Source organism: Aptenodytes patagonicus, chromosome 1, assembly GCF_965638725.1.
Source record: "Aptenodytes patagonicus chromosome 1, bAptPat1.pri.cur, whole genome shotgun sequence".
Lineage (NCBI taxonomy): Eukaryota > Metazoa > Chordata > Aves > Sphenisciformes > Spheniscidae > Aptenodytes > Aptenodytes patagonicus.
The window spans coordinates 79370184-79390228 of record NC_134949.1 but is presented as its reverse complement, the minus strand read 5'-3'; the positions used below and the strand labels follow the sequence as shown (position 1 = coordinate 79390228).

The 20045-nt window shown below is 39.6% G+C and overlaps 1 protein-coding gene across 3 annotated transcripts in view; it reads right to left on the bottom strand.

Moving 5' to 3' along the window:
• Positions 1 to 752: 752 nt before the first annotated feature.
• The window catches only part of ARHGAP8 (Rho GTPase activating protein 8), a 91807-nt gene continuing 72514 nt past the window's right edge, over positions 753 to 20045 (bottom strand). For all 3 annotated transcript variants that reach the window (XM_076344071.1, XM_076344081.1, XM_076344088.1), the window contains exons 10-13: positions 13424 to 13501; positions 12637 to 12765; positions 9453 to 9556; positions 753 to 2663 (exon numbers count right to left, since the gene is read on the bottom strand). In XM_076344071.1, the coding sequence (XP_076200186.1) occupies positions 2466 to 2663; positions 9453 to 9556; positions 12637 to 12765; positions 13424 to 13501 (509 nt within the window). In that variant the 3' untranslated portion in view covers positions 753 to 2465. The remainder of the gene's footprint in view (positions 2664 to 9452; positions 9557 to 12636; positions 12766 to 13423; positions 13502 to 20045) is intronic.

Sequence of the window (20045 nt, the reverse complement as noted above, 5' to 3'; positions counted from 1 at the left end):
GTACTTTTTACTTGTAAAAGTAAAGGGGTCAGAGGCAGCTGTGCCCTGAGGGCTCGCTTCACCAGCACGACTGCTGCTGCCAAATTCCCGCTCTCTCCCAGCCTAGGATGAGTTGGAGAACTAAATCTATGAGGGAGCCCCCGTCCCCAGGCTCTGGGGACTTTTTGAGCAAAGCTGACTTCCGTGAACTCAGGATTTCACCCCCACAGGGCTCTGGTACGTTACTGTGCTAAAACTATTCAGGACTCGCATTCCCATTATGCAGTATAGCCTGAAGACTAAATGCCATTTGATGTTGTCGGATTTTTGGAATAGAACACGGGGAAATGGAAAACAACCATTTTATAGGACTTATCAGCATTTAATCCCAAAGCACTTTTCTAATGCCAGGTGCTCCCTCTTTTTACAGATACCAAAACTAAGGCATATATATTTTGACCAAGGTCAGAGAGTGGCAAAATACTCTGATTTTGTTAATTAATTTAAATTTTGTTAATTTAATTAAGAGGCCGAATTCCTCCCCTGTAAGAACAGGGTGCTGATGCACAGAACCATGCTGCCAAGTTGCTGAGCAGTGCTGAGTGTAATTCTGTTTGTTTTTCATAATACAACAGGCTATGACGCTGTCAGATGTAAAACTGTTGAGTGGCAATACAAAACTACGACAGTTTTATCCTTGGCAATCTCATTTTGCTGAAATGCAACAATCATGAATCTTGTTAATTATTCTTTTTGTATTATGCAAGATTTTATACTTAAATAGGAGTCATGTGTGGTTATTACTTACAGAAATTCAGAAGCCAAAAAGTTGTCTTTAAGACACCTGAGGAACTGGGGAAAACACACGACTGTGAAGTGAGAAGTTGGTCCTAACACATCTTGTTCTAAAGCCTCTGTATTTTTCAAATTTTAATCATTGTCTAATGCTATAGATGACACCTACTGGGCAAATGAAGGCCTGGCATATCCAGCATTTCTGAATACTTGGTTATTTCCCAAAATTGCTGACAAGAATGAATCCTCTTCACCCACTGCAGTAAGATTTTGTTGCACCCTTCACACAGGTAGGCAATTCGTAACTGCTAAGAGGAAGGCCAGAAGTACAAACCTTCAACCTGCTAGAACCTACAGGACAAAAAGTGGCTCTGTGTTTGCAGAGGAGGGGATGCCTAAAATTATACTCCTGAGACTATTCCTTTTATTGGAGTCTAAATAGTCCCTCTGTTTTGTAAGCTTTGTACAGAAGCAGGAAGACCAGAGCATTAGGGAAAATACTGCTTACCCTTTCTTTACCACTGGTTAATTTTCTTTTGCTTTGCAGGCAACTATAACGATAACTTTGTTACACCACCCCACTACCAATCAGTGTTAAAACAATGAAATAGCAGTGTGTTAGAGTTCATCAAATACAAGCGATATTAATGGCATAGTTAGAAAGAAAACACCGAAAACTCTCCCTTTATGTTGGCTAATTATTCACATTGGGACTAATAATAGACTTTCAACAAATAAAAATGATACTAGGTATATTATCCAAATTGTTGCTCTTACTCCTTTCTAGAGAAACAGATTTGAAGAGCAAATTTCTATCAACTCAAACTGCAAAAGCATGCAACCCAAACATCAGGGGTACTCTTCTCAAAGTTAGTCTATATTCTGTATTATGCACTCACTGATATAACTCCACTGATGAAAATTCCAAGTATTAGAGAAAAAAAAGTAAGATTTTTGCTCCTCATTTGAACTTACAAAAAGAAAAAAACCTTGCACACACTTTGCATGTGCGGCTACAGTGATTAACTGCATATATTAGATATTTGCAAGCATAATTAGTTAGCTGTCTGCACAACTCAAATTACCCAGGAAACACTTTATTCTCCATGGTAATTGCAAACCTGATGTGCCACAACTGCCCGCACCTTTGTGTGTAAAACAAGACACCTAAATATATGGAAAAATAGTTTAGAAATTTTAGTATCTTAAAAATTGATTCCATCTTTTATTAACTTAATAGGAAAATTTCTAACAAACTTGTATTCAAATAAAAAAAATAAAAAAAGAAGAAACCTGTACATTCAGGAGTGGTCCAGAACTTAGCTCTGCATGGCCCCAGAAAATAATGCCACATAGTAAGGTCTCCATCCCCAAAGAAGTGACAGACTGGCACATAGTGTCATGATTTTTTTTAACGTATCAGGTTTTGTCAGCTACTCAAGTTTAATAAGGGGATTCACTTTGACCTATTGGTCTTTGAATGTTCACGTACATATTCTCCCACACGTGATGAGAATATATGGAGCAGTGTGCTTCTCCCAACATCTTTGGTATTCGGAAAGCTATAGAAACTTTACTCTGTATTGAAAGTTTTCTTCGCAGGAGAGAGCCCTGAATATAAAGCTCCCACCAGTTGAGGCATGGAGACCTTTTCCTCAGGCAGCCATACTCCACTTTCCTTTCTGAGAGCATTAAGGTAAGATCTCACCAGGCACTGTTCGGGAGTTGAATATGTTCGTGTAGAAATCTATCAGTAGTTCAGTGAAGAGATTCAGAGGTACCAGAGCACTCAGGGACACTGTTCCTTTCGACGGCCAGATCAAATTCAAGCCAAAGACACAGGCCAGGCTGGATGCTGTCATTCTGTTACATATGCTCTCCTGTGAAACCTGGAAAAACATAAACATGAATAGGTGTATGCTGACATGTGCCCCAGAGAGCGAGAGACAAGGCACCATCCTGTATTGAGGATGAAGCAATGATGGAAGTAGACCCTGGCCACAGGTACATCAGTGGCTTCTTAACAGCCTCAGGGCTGATTGCAGCCTAGAGCTATGGGGCCACTGGAGTCTGTGTCCCTCAAGTACAAGATAAGATGTCAGTAAGTCAAGCAAAAAGGCTGAATTGTTTCCTTATGCTAGGAAAATTAATTGTTTTCAATCCTATATGGAACCTATTGTTATCTGTGCTGGGGGGCAAGGAAGGACAGCATAAACAAACAGCTATCCCATCTGCTTCGGTACTAAGTCCTCTATAGAATAAACCTCAAGGACTTCTCAAGTTGTTTGCAAGGGTTTAGAAGGACTTTTTTTTTCCTCCCACTGATGCGTGACTTCACTTCCAAGTACCTCTACATCCACCCAACTCCTCTGAAGCAATGGAGGTGAAAATGGCTGTAGGTAAAATACACAGCACTGAAATCTGTTCTGCACCTGGATGATGTGTCCTACTTCTATCTGTGAATGTGAGCCCAGAACTGGGTAGCAGGAATATTTTTGTTCTCTGTGTGAGCTTGGCAGGGAATTGGTGTGTGTTTTGCTCTCCTGCATTGCATGGCTGGTATCTACAGCCCAATACGGTCTGGGTGCCCTATCTGACAAGTTCTCTGTTATTGTAAAGAGCCAGCAAGCTGAAGGTGCTCTTGATTCCTCCTGACCTAGACAATTCAGGCAGTTCTTCTCAGGCTGATGGTTGCAGTTGTTGCTCAGTAATCTGTCATCAGAAGACCATGCAGTCACAAACTGCGATGTACAGGTTACTCTGAAGCTGTCATCTCAGAGCAGAACAAGGAATTATTGGGCAAAATCTCCCATGTATTCTTCCTGCTACAACTTCAAGGGGATAGGAAAACAGTTCTATTATTGCTTCTACTTCTCAGTCTCTCTCCATTTCTGCCTTACCATAAAGCCTCATGAAAAGGCAGCTCTCTAGTACCATGCAAAGCCTGAGGGCACTAGAGGAAAATCTAAGAAACATTATGATCATGTGAACGCTTCTTAGCATATGCATAAACTCCAGTTGCCCTCTGCCCGGTAACACAGGTTTCATTCCCCTCTGTCTACTACAGCACAGTCCCACCGTCCTTGGTGTTCTACCTAGCAAGGAGCCTATTTGCCCAGCCATGAGGGGATAGACCCTTTAGACGCGTGTGCAGGATGGAAGTATTTTCCTTGGGGGACATGAAGAAGCACTTATGTGCCCAAAAGCGTAACATTTTCTTCCTAACCATATTAATTTTTCCAGTAATAGGTACTATTTTTCCCTCCAATCTTTGCCTCACCCTCCTGGGACATCAAAGCTACTGTGATGCTACTTCTGCTACAAATATTAAAGGCTTCAATTGTTTTTAAGGTCACGAAGCAGGGCTGGATAAAGGAAGGAGGTATTAATAAGGAGATACTGGTGCCATAACCACCTTTTCAAAGGATTGACTTCACAGCTTGAGAATAAAAAGTCATCAGATTAAACGGCAATGCCTGCTTCATGACCTTATGCAAAACCCACATCATTCTCTCTAGAGTGTGAACCACGTATAGCCTGCTGACCTTCACATACTGCTCTCAATGCACTATTTAACTCTACAGAAAAACCAACAAGCCCATCTTGTTCATTTAATCTGATTCAGATGAGATCAGCTCAAACAATAGTTCATTATAATACAGCAATGTAGCAAAAGCTAAACTACTGCCAAAATAACTGGCAAAGGAAAACAATTAGGACAACGTTAACAGGAGTGCCCTGTTAACAAGGAGACACAGACCTAGGTATTACCCTGAAGGTAGCTGGACAATGAAGTTGGCATTTGGATACTGCTAAATATAACAAGGTTAGGGACTGCATTCTGGCTCTTGGGTCAAGTGGCTCATACTGGCTGCATCCACACTGTGTAATGTTGTCCTGTGAAACCCCTGGGGATGGAGGACAAATTATTTTTTGGTGTTTCTTTCAGTTGAAAGTCTCTAAAATAACATGAGAGCTACAGCCCATCACACTGTGTTTTCTATAGCACAAAACCGAAGATATGTACTGTATATCCTAAGGCAGGTACCTTAAGTGTATACAGGGCAGGTACCCTGTGCTGGCACAGAAGCATGCTTCATGTGGTATAGTACTGGAGGACAGTGAAGGGTGGAAGGAGTCAAACCTGTTGCAGTTGTCTTCCCCCGGTTTTTGGGAGTGCTCCCTGACACACTCCATCCCACAAGCTGTGTACAGGTGCTGTCTTCAAGCGCTAGTTGAAACACACCCAGCTTAACCTAGCCACTGCCTTCGAAGGCCAATGTTTCAGCCCAAAGCAACACCCCTGCGACTTCCTGGTAAAGCTAGATCTATTTTTTCTCTTTAGGCCAACTATTTCAAAGAATGTTTCTAACTCCAAGACGAAACCATCTCTTCCCACCCACCACCACTCTGAACATTTCAAGGAGACAGTCAATGTTGAAATGATCAACAAAAATACCCATGACACAGCCTCTCCCCTGAGAGAGAAAATCCTTAAGATAAAATGAACCAGTGATTATATCTGTGAGTCATCAATCAGGCTGACACTTAGGAATCCAAGGGAGACATGGCACATTGCTTCACTCCAAAATACACAGCAATCACCTCAGCAGATCCAAGAAGTGTGCAACTGAATCCAACTCTCTCCACAAGAATCTTTGCCAGCTCATCAAGAGCTGTAAACAAGGAAGCCTTGTCACACCAGTGCTAATGGCTTTATCCCTCCCTGAGGGTATCAGGCTTCACACTATCCCAACCCCCTCACTACTCCAATGCCAGATTTCTTTCTTGAACGACATGAACACACCCACTTCATCTACAACACTACCATGAGCAGCGGATGTTTTCTTCCAACACTAGACCATGTAAAGGCAGCATGCAGTCAGCCAACCTCTTGATGGGCTACCCCTCTAAATAACTGCACCCCAAAGCTACGTTCTATCTAAGAAATACAAATGACATCTTTAGCGTTTGAACTAACCCCCCTGACTCCTTCTTTGATTCCCTCACAAAGTTAGTAACCGTCATCTCTGTTTCAAGTGAAAATACACTTGCTCTGTCAATTTGACAAGCTAATAAAAGACAATTCTCCAAGGACCTACATCGTATCTTTGAAGGAATCATCTGAACATCACAGACAAATATTACAACGAAGAACTACACAGCTCCAGTTTGTTGGGTTTTTTCCCCCTTTCACTGTAACTTGTATAGAAAAATCACCAAGTAATGACAGCCTATATTGAAAGAAAGTCCTCTAGAAAGATAAAACTTGTACACTGCAAAACTCATCATTGGGAAGAAACACTGAAGATTTAGTGCCGCATCAACAAATGCAAAATATAAATCTTCGCTATCCCAGAATATCCCAGCTCCCCCCCAGCAAAATTTGGACGATTTTTGGATTCCACATACTTGTATCCCAGCACCTTCATGGATTCTGGAGGAGTGAACCCAGACAGCCACTACACTACCTAATGAACTTAAACAGTGAAATACAGAGGGTAGAAACAGCCAATTACCATCACGTTTTAAAAATATAAGGACATCACCACTCTTTGGTTTCTCAGTTGCAATGCTGAAAGGAGCTGCACAAAACATTTTCAGAGGAAAATTACTAGATATTAAAACGCCCCCACAAACTGACTGGAAATACGTTTCTATCCCCCACTCTCAGCTACCTTACAGACATGCCAACTGCTTGTATCTGCTCCATGAGGCTTAGTCATCTAATCCTTCCCAATGTGCCCTATCATCTCCAGCCACCCCTAAAGCTTTGCTGGTGCTAATTACACTTTTCAATTGGACAAACGATTGAGACAAAACATTAACTCAGAGCATTTTTTTTCCAGCTTGTACGTGGCTTTAACTTTGCTGCTTCAGTTACAGATCTGAAGCATAGCTCATGGGCCCCACAACCTTGTCCATTTTTTCTAGTTGGTCCAAGGTGGTCCACGTTTTGAATTTGGCAGGTTTTTGCAATGGTTCTTTCAGCCGAGTCAGCCACCCTTCCCCTGCATCAGGCATGACTGCAGGGACAGAAATAAGCAGCAGAAGGAAAGTGTGTAAGCCTAGAGAGGGGGCTGTATCAGCTGGTACCAAAACCAAAGACATGGTTATAAAAAACACAATCTAGATTATATTATTGCCTCTACAAACTTTCCTGATTGTTTAGCCTTGGACTGTCATGGAAAACTACAATTGTAGTTTTCTACTAAATGGTTTGTGGCTTCAGAACTGGGTTACTGTATCCCTCAGTGTGCTTTGCCAAGTAATTTGCAAGAAGACTTTGAGCCCTTTAAGTTTGCATGTGCATTCATAAATCCACTTCACTGCATGTGCAACACAGGGCTTGTGGAACACAAACACTTGTTTTTGCACACTCATCTCTTGTGAGCTCAGCTGAGCAAGTACGGACTTTTTTTACAGCCATAATTCAGGGACTGACTTGTGAAAACCGGTCTCTGTTTTCCCTCTTGCTCCTGTTTGCCCAATCCTGCCTAGGGACCTCAGTCCACTGCAACTCCAAGGCGACCCTGCAAATCCCTTTCTAGAGGCCAGATGCACTGCAAAGTGGAGATGGATAGCTTATACCTTTCACAGCATGCTGGGCTCATTACTGGCAAAATCACTACTAATCTAAGGTTAAAGAATTTGGACCTATTTTTGAAATTCAAGTCTTTTACTTCTGTAGGAGTTGCACTGTCTTGCACCCTTGGACTAGAAGGAGCTGTTTCATTAAGTAAGGGGGTTGAGACTGCAGAGAAAATAGGGATTTTTTTATTTCTTCCACAAGCCTGTATCAAACCTGGAGTGTTCAAAACCTGTATCTAGTGATTACAATTCATCCCACTTCATGAAATTACCACAAGTACCTCTTGCACTACTCAAGGCTGAGCTCATGGAAGAATTAAATTGCCTCTTATATGTAAGAAGGTTGATGCTTGCAGGTAAAAACTAGGATTATTGGTAAAGTGCTCTGTTAAAGTTTGAATTGTAGTAGCTTGTTTTTGAATTGCAGCACGCTGATCCGCAATGAATAGAAATCTCTAGCTCCTAGATTGTTTCACGTTCCCTTGACCTTTCCAAATGCAAATATTCCCTGAGACATTAAGGATGAAAAGCCATGGATCAGCAAAAACTGCAGATCTGAGCACTGGTATCAACTTGAAGCTGTGCTTTACATACCAAGGCATACTCAAAAATAATGCTATGTTCTGTTGCCCAATTACAGAAAACACTATGTAGTACTTTTGCACACCTCACTAACACCTCGAGTGCTCAGCTCTTAAGAAGTACGTTGAGATGGTGCATCTATTACTGGAACAAAGTCACTTACACGATTCATAACACTGAGGAGAGATATCAGTTGCTAAAATAATAGCAAATGACATGAGGATTTCCTTAACAGCATTAGAGCTCAGCTAAGCAACAGTAAACGAACGTGTGGGTATTACAGGAACCCTGCAAGTGCTGTCTGAGTGAGGGTCATATCAACATGTTTCCTTTAATCTTGCTTTTCTGTAGTGTTTTGATAGAAAAAGGGATTAAATGCACTTGTTTCTGAAATATGTTACTGGCTAGAATACGGCAAACATGATTGTAGCCCAAGAACAGTTACTGAGGGCTAATTCCTCCACTGGTGAAAATCAGCATCATCCCACATACGTGATTGCTTTGGTGGGCTCTTAGGACTTCTGAAGGCTAGATCACTTTAATTAGGTGTCAACTACACCACGATCCTCAATTTTAGGCACCTGGGTTTGAAAAATGCAATCTGGAAAAGGCAATGCATTGGATACGGCAGAAGGAAGGGAAATTTACACTCCTATTACTGTCTTTTCCTGCACATAAACTGGCAACCAAAGGATGTCACTAGGCTAACTGTAGAACCATTTATAATGGATGTTCCCCAAACCCTCACACTTGTGGGGTTTCCAAAAATGCGTTAAAAAAAAAATCATCAAATCAGAAAGTGGGACAAAAGACACATGATTTCATTTATCCTGAAGCATACCAAAAATCCTTGCAAAATGGCATGGTCGAAGTCTTTCATTAACACTGTAGTAAATTACAGGATGAAAGGCTACTTTGAACAGGAGAGTGTTATTTGTAAGATTTAATATAAAATATTTTGCTGATTGTTGTTCTAAAGCTCATTAATATTTCTACCATTTTCTAAAATGACACTAATTTATTTGGTGTTTTAGTTGCTCAAGATTTATACTTTGGAGAAAAAATGTGATTTCACCTGTTTTTTCTCCAGCACCAAAAATTACACAACCACTATTTTCACGCTTTTTTTCACTCCAAAATAGGAAAAAAACCCAAAAACTAAATCAATAAAAACATATATTTGTGAATGTGGAGTCAGGGGGACAGGACTTTTAAATATTCCAGTAGAGGCACAGTTCCATTTAAATTTACACAGTAGTTTTCATTACATCTAAAGAATTTCATGGTGAAGGGATGGCCAGACCATTGTTTAGCACTGACTTTTATTAGAACTGGAGGGTTCTGCATCCTGAGTTCACTCCATTGGCAAGTACTGCACCACCACCTCACCATACTTTTTAAATTCTTCAGTTTAATTTTTTGTGGAGATTTTCAATGTTGAATTAACAAGAACAGATTTAGAAAGAAAAGACTGGCACCACTTTGGAAATTTTGCCTATACTCACCATATGGAGAAAGCATATCAGATATTTCAGAACAACGTAATTGTGTTCAGGAAGTCCTTGAATGATTTGCTTACACCTGGTGACTCGTAAACTGCTCTCCACACCTGCAATGACAAAGTCAGTCTTAACTCCAAAACATCAAAATATTACCAAGAAATTACCTTACTTATGTCTGCTGGAATTACTTTAGATATCCACCTGTAAAACTGACCACAAAATTCAGCTCTACTAATGTCCACGACCACAGTAACAGTTAGGGTTATCCCTTTGAATGACCCTATCATTATTCTGTATTATCATGTATCTGGCTAAGACTAACTTCCAGAGTATTTTCCCGATGCAGTGAAATAGCCAAAATAACGTCTTTGCTAGAGAGGACTTTCAAAGGTCTTGATTTGAATCCCATTATCTCTCCACACACTGAATCCAGACATCTACTTTTTAATGCTCCGATTTTATGCTTGCTGACACGTAGTCCTGCCCAAAATGCTCTTTTGGCACTCTACTAACTTTAAAAACACTTTTGTGATTCTGCAAGAAACTATTCTGTCGCAGCAAAAATTTATGAGATGACCACTTGGGCGGGTAAGAATTTTCTGCAGATGAACCTAAGCAGGTTTATTAACTCATTTCTACAGATGGGCAAAACCAGAACTGGACCCCAAACTCCTTGCATCATCTAGACAGTCTGGGTGAGATTACACTGACACTGGATAATATTACAAATGCTGTTCCAAGTGACTTTTTTTTTTTTCTTCTGGAATATTGTCATTATTTTAGTACTGGAAGTTTAACACCAATTTGGGGAAAGATCTGATGATTACAATCATGCCTGACCTAACCAACTCATTTGTGATGATGTTTTTTCTGCATTTGATGCATTTCTCTCTCCCTCTCCCTAACACAGCTAGAGGTGCGCATAAGTACGTGTGCATGCACAAAATTTCAGCATGTTAAACGTTCCCTTAAGCTCTGGATTAAACACATGAAGCTATACTGTGGTGAGCTGTATTGACATTTTGCCTACTGCAAAGCTACCAGTTGCTGTAAGACACAATAATCTGAATCCCAAGAATATTTTTGTCAGCCTTCTGCAGAGTAAATAATGCAGGAAGTGTAGCAACACTGGGTAAAGGAACTTGTTAGCAGTTCTCATGACCAAAGAAGAAGTTCTTTGACAATTACAAGCTTCAAGGTCTTATTAATTTTTTTAGTCAGTCTCTCGGCTAATTTATTTCGCAGCTCCCATCAATAATTCCTTAAAAAAGTGTTTCAGATGAGACACTAAAGAGAAAAGTTTCACTATCATTTCAAAGTACTGTAAAGCAGAGATACTGTATTTCTGGGTTTGCAGGTTAAGAGATGTAAAAGATACATCACACACTGCTCTGGTGTCTTCCGGAAGACAGAATGAGAATTTTCAAATCATCCCAAGACAGCTGTCTGTGATCACACCTCTTCAAAGCTCCCTTCTGCACTGTATTCACAGAGAATATGCCTTTGCTGCAGTCCAGCTTGGCTCTCAAGCTTAAGATCTGTTAAAATCAGGATATCACCACAGCATCAAGAAAAGACAGTGGACATCACACTGCATAACAAGAAAGCCCAAGGACAAATTCTCTTAAACTCCACTTTTCAACATATCCTGTCAACATTTAAAACGCCAGTAAACAAAAATAACATGGAACGAACGTTTCACAGGCACTTTACCAAGCAAAACCTCCCACTGTTCCAAGGACAATGCATTGCTTTCAGATTCTTTTCAGACTTGTTCTCATTTTTCACTTCGCTCTATCACAAAGTAGTATCATGTCCAGAAAGTCAGCACAAGATTAATTCAGTAAAAATCAGCATTTATACATCCCTTTTCCAAATTTCCCCTATTCTTTCCAGTTCTGAGTGACTATCCTTAGTTCCTCCATTTCTACCACCTTCCTGTGAATAGACCTGTTTTTCTCAATGCCCTGAGGTATTTATTGTGTGAACAGACAAATCCTTGATTTGGAAGGTGGTGATCTACAGACTTGCAAATAGCAAAACAGTACAGAACTTCAGAGGATTCTGAACATGACCTGATTAAGTTTTTTAATGGAAATATGTGAATAAAGCTAATGATATGAAACAGTATGTGCAGATGCTAGTGATGGGCACAGTATAAGAATTTTACCTAGAATACAGTACAACTAGGTAGAGTAAACTTGCTGTACTTCTACACTTTACAAACATGTAGCAATTGAGATTTATGCCCAGTCTGAATTATTTTAGTGCCCTACCCCAACAGCAACAGTCATTATAGTGATGATAACCTACACTTTGCAACAGCATCAGCCCATGGTTACCAGAGGTACGCTAACAGACTCTGCTGGAAGCTGTACTCCATTTAGATATAATTTCCTCAAAAAGCAGGTTTTGGAAAAATGCGTGCTTGTGGCTTGTGACTGGAAGCCCTATGGGTTCCCTGCTAGATTGCCTATAGCCTGGATGGCAAAATACCAGTCTCTACAAGTACTACGTACTAACTCCCAGATATTCTGGGGTCTCAGATATTCAAGCCCCATGTATTAGGGGGTTGCCTTGCCAGCATTATAAACTCCTAGTCCCTGACAAAGGCCACATAATTAAAGTTTTATAATTCATAGTTTCACGTGGTACCAGATCTTTAGATAATCAATGCCTTCTCTTCTCATGGCTTTAGATCCTTTCTTCCCCAATATGTTATCCCATGGGAACAGTTGCAATAAAGACAATCCCCTCCCCACAGAAAAAAGGAAAAAAAAGGAAAGAAGCATACAAATGACCAACTAAATTTTGTTTCCACAATTCTGCCTATCCTGCTGCTAAAACTAAAGCTGCTTTGACATAACTTGTATCACTGAGACTGACAGTGCTGTGCCATGACGTAAAAATGGAGCCCTGACAGTGAGAAGTCCAATCCAATTCTTAATAATACAGTATGATATATAGATAAACCAGTAAACCTTGTAAAAAGCAGAGAGGGTCTTGGTAACCCTGACCCCTTTGCTCTGGTACAGATTATGAGGTTGACCATCTGTGGCTGCAGTGAAGCACTAATAATATTATATACCCACAACTGCGTCATGGCTAGCAAACAGCAGTGATTATGAATTAGCCAGGTCCAGTTCAACTTGCTGTATAAATTTTTCTAAAACTTATTTATACTCACTGGTGATTCCGATGATATGATCATAACACTCAAACGTTAGTAATGGCTGAGGGAGTTCCCTAAGGAAAGTCTTTAGGATAACAGCAGGAATATGAATATCATGATAATCATCGAAATTCACAGATTTGCCTAAAAGGAGAAAAAGAAGAAAAAATGTGTTCAATCATATGTTTTACTTTTTCTTTAAACTACTACATTTTGAACAGAAAACCTCTTGGCTTTCTCTTACCTCTTGGCTGCTGGTAACTCCTGGCATTTTATTTTTGTATTTTTCATAGAGTTTTATTAATCTTGCTATAAGAGATTCTCCCCATAAAGGCATTTCATAAAATGACTTCACGGGTAAGTCAGTGACTTTCAAAATTACTTCACTACATTTCACAAATTATTAGGTAAAATTGTATTTCTTTGCCATAACCATGGAAAAACACCAGAAGCAAAACGACACAGAGACATTGTACTTCGTAACTACAGTAAAGCGCGTAGAGGCAATACAAATGTTTATGAAAATATAGACCATTTTTGACTCAGACCTTATCATTCATTAGCTGCTACAGATTTTGTAAGCTCTGGTCTGACATCAACTGACAACTTGCTATTCAGTAAGCGTTAAGTAACTGCCTATTGCTATCTTTCAGGTTTCTGTACTAGTGCTCTTATTATTTTATGTTACAAATGGTTTTATGATGAACTAATTATAAGAAAGCTAGCATTTCTGCTTCACCAACAAAACCAAGATCAACAAAGCCCTCACACTATTACTGGCAACTGTATGATGACAGCTTACCCTGATTGTAGAGTTTCTGAACATCTTTGATAGTCTGGATGCTGGCTGACCTTCTGAAGAGGCCCTCTACTTGTAGTCCTGAAAAAACAATGCAGGTATCATCTGTAAAAGCTGTCACTCTTGTTTTCCCTACAGGTTCAGTTGAAAACAGAACAGAGGGAGAAGGTTTGGGAACAAAGCCACTTGATACACTCGCATTTTGGAAATGAAGTCCTTGAGAATAGTATGTAGGATCAAATCATGTTTCAGCATTGCCTACAGCACTTTCTTTAATGTGTCTCATAGAAATACTACCACCTTTCCTTAAGTGTTTTAGAGTGTCTTGCCAGCTACAATTTTTCTTTAAAAGTAGCTTTCAATTGCACCTAATGACATAGAAGGAGGAGATTTAGATTTACCATTTACCCACTCTCACTGAGCATATCTGCAAACTGAGCCCCAAACCACACCTGTAAATCTACTATTCTCCTTGCCTTAAACCTTTAGCAAGCTAAACAGGGTAGCTTTAGGCTACCTTTAGGCTGGGGAATGTTTCATGGGATCTTTGGACGGAGAAGCCTATTTCTTACCATTGGAGGGGTACTGGCCTCCCCAGCTTAAAAGTAGTTTTGGGCAGACCATTGCTCCTTCCACCTCTCTCTGGAAGTCAGTGGGACTTAACACTCTGCCTTCCCATGGTATTTTGAAATACCTGATTCTAGTCTTGAGGCACTTTCTGAAATATTTATCATAAATCTCCTGAAGGGTATCTATCTAATTGGCTTTTATGTTGTGGACTAACTGAAATCTGACTTCAGCTACAGAGGAAAAATGTCAACAAAATGCATCCAATCAAGGATCTAATATGGACCACAGCTTTCAAGGTAAGTTATTTATCTGAATTATTATGCAAAGCAGGATGGAGACAAGAAGTGTTACTTTTCTTGAGGCTTGTGGTACTTCTTGCTTTTGAGTTTAGCAAAATCCTCGTTTCCCTCTCTCTTTCCTTCTCTCCAGTTTGTGCTGTTCCTTCCACCCACCAGGTAATACAATTTGGCTCACAGCTGAATTGGAGAGTCTTACTGGAAGCAGAGTAATCTAAAATATTAGCCTATGCTGGTCTGACAAAACATAAAATCACTGACGTTTTGAGAAGGGTGGCAGACCACCCACTGACTTGGAGGGACTGCTGTACGTTTCTTTATGTGAGTGTGGAAGATCAGATTGACTTTTTTATTTTTTCATGCTTATCTTTCAGCAGGTAAGTAGCCAGACTGAAATCAATGTTTTTGTGTTTCAACTAAAGTACACATGCACCTATTTGCATGATCAAGAATCTTTATGGTGTTCTAGAAAAATTTTGAGTCATACATTAATGAAAGATACTCAGTCGTTCTTGTAAATTCACCCAGGTTGCATGCGTATTTTATACATGAAAAATTAGTAAGTTAATACAAAATTTCTTAATGAAGCCATTCCTTACAGAATAGCATTTAGTATTGTTCATATGAATTTAGATCAGTATACTACAAGAATTGATAACGTACTATTGAAGTAAATTTTTATAGACATGTTTCAGAGACTTTTGCAAAGAACTCCAAGCCCTACTTGAAAGTGCTCCACTGACTAGATTTAGAGGCTTAGCTGGAGTTTAGCTGAACACAGCTCCTAGTTACTTTCTAAGCATTTATGCCCTTGCCTGTTAAATTCCAGGGTGAATATTAAAACTTTAGCCCATGCACTCAGTTCTGGAAAGAGTATGACATCTCAAACTACAATATCTAAGAAGGACGTGTGTGGTTACTAAAGGAACCAAATGGACAATAATTATGATCTATTTGACTGCTTGCTTTATTCCCGATCAGGTCATGTTTCAGTTGAATAAAGTTACTGCAAATGGCATCACTGTAGTAAAACTGCTCCATTAGATTTATAGCACAACCTGCCTAAAGACATGGTTTTGGAAGTGGCAGCTGTGAACAGCTAGCTCATCAAGGCATGGCCCTCAGCAAACAAGAAATACAATAATTTCCTGAGAATTTGTAGAATATTATGCTGTCAGTGGACTAGAGGTTTTCTGTAGAAACAAGTCTTTCAGAAAACGGACATCATAAATGCTTGCAATTCGGTTTGCAGGAATTGGTTTAATAGTTAATGCTTTAATCTGATGTGAATCTGACTGTATAAACTACAATGTAATAAATATCAATTTTTAACATGTTTATGCCTTTATTGGCTAAGCTTTCAAGAGTCTAATTAAAGACATTAATCTGTAGCGTAGACAGCAGCTGTACTTGTCTGGCCCTGCATCCCATCAATGTTACTGTAACGGCACATAACGCTAAGCTCTTGCTGGATATGTTTTTTGGAGGTCTGAGGGGGAAAAAGCAACTTTTATCCCCATCTGCAGAAATCTGGAATATGGGCGATATCTGTGCTCCTTCCAGAATTCATTTTCCAGGTCAGCTGAAACTGAATCAATATACAGCGATTTGTTTGATCACAGGTGGCAACAAGCCAACTACCAAAGCAGGCATCTCCAATCCTTCTTACATTTGTGGGCAACCTATCCAAATGACATGACACTAATTAAATGTAGGTTAGTGCAACTGTCAGGAAAACGAAAAAAGCTATATTCTCCTGCTAAAGTAAAAGAACTGCAACAGCAAAAGAGCCACGTTTTTTTTGCGTAAAAGATGCTCAGACCAGGAAATAATATATTATAGCAATTTTTAAATAAAGCATGGGTCATAACTTCAGCCTACTGGTAAACAGAAATATGAGTCAACAGCAATTATGCTATTGAAGGGGGAAAATGATGAGCCTGAGTACAGAGACAGCCCTTTTACAATATTTTTTTCTGACTTCTGTGATGCATACGAACTGAGGAAGATACTTTTTTTAGAAGTCTGTAAGTCTGTTAGTTGCTCTCAGTGCTTTCTGTGTTTAGGCAGGGCAAGGGAAAGCTACCTGAAAACGTGAGTTGAATGATAGTGTTTCCCATGTCACATAACCTGAACAGCATTAGCATATGCCCCCAACTGGGGTCTCATAATAAGGGATGGGAAGGAGGAAAGGGACCTGAAGCCTCTCGTTGGTTATTCCACTGTGATGGATCAATACACAGCCTTATACACCGTCAGGAAATACTTTCTCCAAACCTGCCTCTTCCTTTTCAGACACTAGGGGGAAAAAAAATCCCAGTTCTTGGAACTACCATAATTAAGCTAACATAAGGTGCCTGCACTAAAATAAAATTGATCGCTTTGTCTTCTTTTTGCAGACAAAATACATGCCAGAGCCACCAGAGTTACGGGATAAGGAAACAAAATCGGCTGAAGACAATCCTGGTCATTGCAGCTCAAAGCATTCATTTTTGCCCCTTAAAAAAAAAATAATTTTGAAGTAGCCTATTTAATTTTTGTTAGTAGCGTTTTTCAATCAAATCCCATTTACAGCATGACTCATGTCAGCTGTCTCTTCAAAGAGAAATTTATTTTTTTTTGTCTACAAGTTGAACTATTTTGCCATTAATAGCATGGGTAACACAGTCCATGGAGAATACCAACCCTGGGGCAGCAGCACTTGCCAGAACACTGCTAGGGGTTGACTGACATGAGCAGCTAGCCTAGGCTTTCCAGTTCTGATAAACATGCAGCTGCATGTCACTCACATATTTTATCAATGTTGCACAGCCCCTGTTGAGATAACTCAGTACAAACTGCTTCCTGCCCCTCACCAAAAAATTATAGATAATTAGATAGATAGATAGATAGATAGATATAGAGATCAGTGGACTTTTGCTACCCTGCACTAAACTCTCCAGACCAAAAAGATCAAAATTTTATTTTAAATATTAAGTGCTATACAGAAAAACATAGTATGTGACTAGTGAAGGAGCCATCTGTATTCAATGAAAAGTGATTCTGCGATTGAGAACTTAACTGAATAATTATTTAAATGTCAGTAATCATAAATGAAAACAGGCAGGCACTTCATTCCACATTGAAATAAGATGGCTTTTACCACAGTAGACAAAATTTCACAGTGCAATGACACAACTGTGTCACACTCCAAATTAATAAACTGTTGCTAAAAATACTTAACCCCCTTCTACCCCCCGATCAGTTATCCCACAGGAAAGACACAGAAAATCAAAACTGATAAAGATAAATTAAAGCAACACATGCTGTCACATTGCTGCAAACTTGTCAAAGAAAGAGAGATGAGAAAATTGCATTCTTTTTCTTTCAATCATCCTTAATTTTGCTATTTCTCTTCTGAAAGCAGACAAGAGTGAGCATCTGAATTCCTTCTGTCCCAAATTGAGTTTGGAAATGTTTCTTTTGACTGGCATCCTGCCAAGTCTCAGGAAGTGTCCATCCTGATTTGGAAGCGGTTTTCATTCTCATTAATACAACTGATTTAGACATCTTCTTGCAGATTACCTAATTCTAGTAAGATTCCTTTTTAAAAATTAGAACTAATTTATTTCTAATACAAGGACTGATGAGTTTATAGCATATTTTAATCGTCTCTCTTCAATGTAACATCTTAAATGCCCAAAGTGGTGGCAATTGTGAATTTTTATGCTTAAGACAAATTCGAGGTTTTTTTTTTTAAAGCTAGAATACAGTACAAGTTTGAGGAGGAGATTGCACAGCCTTCCTTTCCCTTGTACTCTGTGCAATGAATACAGAACAAGCGAGCGTGATGTCTGCAGTTTGTAAAGATGATTTGCACTGCAAGAAGGTGCACAGCAGATCAAGGGCAGAGGGGAAGAGAAGGGACAGGTCCAGCCCTACTGAAAAGCTGAGCAGCAGCAGCAAGGATGTAGAATTGTGCATCCTCCACAGAACCCAGTGTGTTTGTGTCCTTGCAGTTTTGAACGGCATAGTCTCTAGCCTTTGGATTTATGAATGAATATACTCAGTTTACACTTGGCACCTCCGAACATAATTTATTTACAATGCCTGAGCACCAAAAACACAAACTGTGCTTACTACCAGGTTCATTTTTATTTGATGGCACACGAACCGGTCTTGGGATTTATCTCATCTCCGTGAATCCTAGGTAAAAACATTCACATGAAAACAAAAGAGCCAAGAACTCAGAAATGTTTATATGGCCAATGTCAAGCTTTCCCAGTGTTGCATTTTTAAAAGATATTTGATTGATCACAAGAAGTGGAGGCCAGGAGGCAAACTCCCTAAGCTGCAGCATTCCAAACATATTCAGAATGCATAACCATCCATCTCTACCCATTCTGACTATCACCACCAGGATGTATTCATTCACATTAAAAAAATGGAACTAAAACTTTCTCCATCAGCAAGATTTGTTATGCTTCATGGAGGGGATGAGGAGGAAAGATTAATCACTGTTTACCAATGCTTCTGCTATTGAACAGATAAAGGACAGCTTTAGTTGTCACTATAATCATACCATAGGACATTTATTACTTTATTAAACTTCTATAGCATGGTTATTACCATTTCATTTAGAAGTCTTAGTCATCACCCAGGACTCTCCTGTGGTACCATGAGGCAACATCAAAAAAAACCTTTGTGCTGCAAAGCACTTCCAGTCAACAAAAGAGATAATGGTAAGAGAGAAAGACTCGGCAACGGGGGCTACTGCAAGATAATTTTCCTATAGGGGACAGTTATCTTTTCTGCTTTATAATTCTGTAGTGTGATTCCTTCACCGTGAGTTTATTGTTCCATCACTTCTGAGCTGCTGCTGATCTCACATGGTCTCTATGCAATTTTTTTGTAGCTGTTTCCTTATACAGCCATTCTATAGAATGCCAATGTTATCAAATTTTGGAAATTTTAGTAAAAATTTTAGTAAAAATCCCAGCAGGTTAGCTTTGGTTTTAAATTGTTTAAAACACGGACCATGTCGTTTATACCTTTGGGGATACTCTCTAAAACATAAAATACATTAACAATAATAATCCTACCTATATATTTCAAATTGCTATTTTGCGTAAGACCAATACAAATGTCAGCGTATTAATATTTGAGATGGGCTTGAGCAACATTCCTGCCCTTTGTAACCTATTTGACATCTTCATGCAGGTCTGAACAGAGCAGTTTACACCCACCATAATGAATCAAATAAAAATTCCCTTAAAAGCTGTCGCCTGACCTCCAGATGTTGGGTGGGTTGCAAACAAAATATGGATTTTGCCATGCAGTTTTATTTTTCATGTGCATCACTTCGTACAGTCAAGCTGCGGGTCAGAGCTTAAAAGCTAAGAGAGCATGGTGAATTGTACTAATACTGACCTAAATAAACACCAAAACCATCAGCCACACACCACCTAGCTTTTAATTTATCATGATATGTTATATCCAGTCTGTAACCTGCTTTTCTAGAAAAAAAAAAGACATGTAAGTAAAAGACATGAAAGGGAACTTCTGCTGTGACATCTTATTAGAGTTTAAAAGCAGAAGTGCATTTCTGAATCCTAAAGCCTACGACGGATAAAACTGCCTCGGAGGCTGGGGAGCTCTGAAGCGAGCGGGCCCCTCCCTGCCCTGCCGGGTCGGTGTGGGCAGCACCAGCAGCTTCAGCCACCTGCACAACCCCGTCCCTGAGCATTACGGAAGCCATACACACAAAGATGCATCCTCCA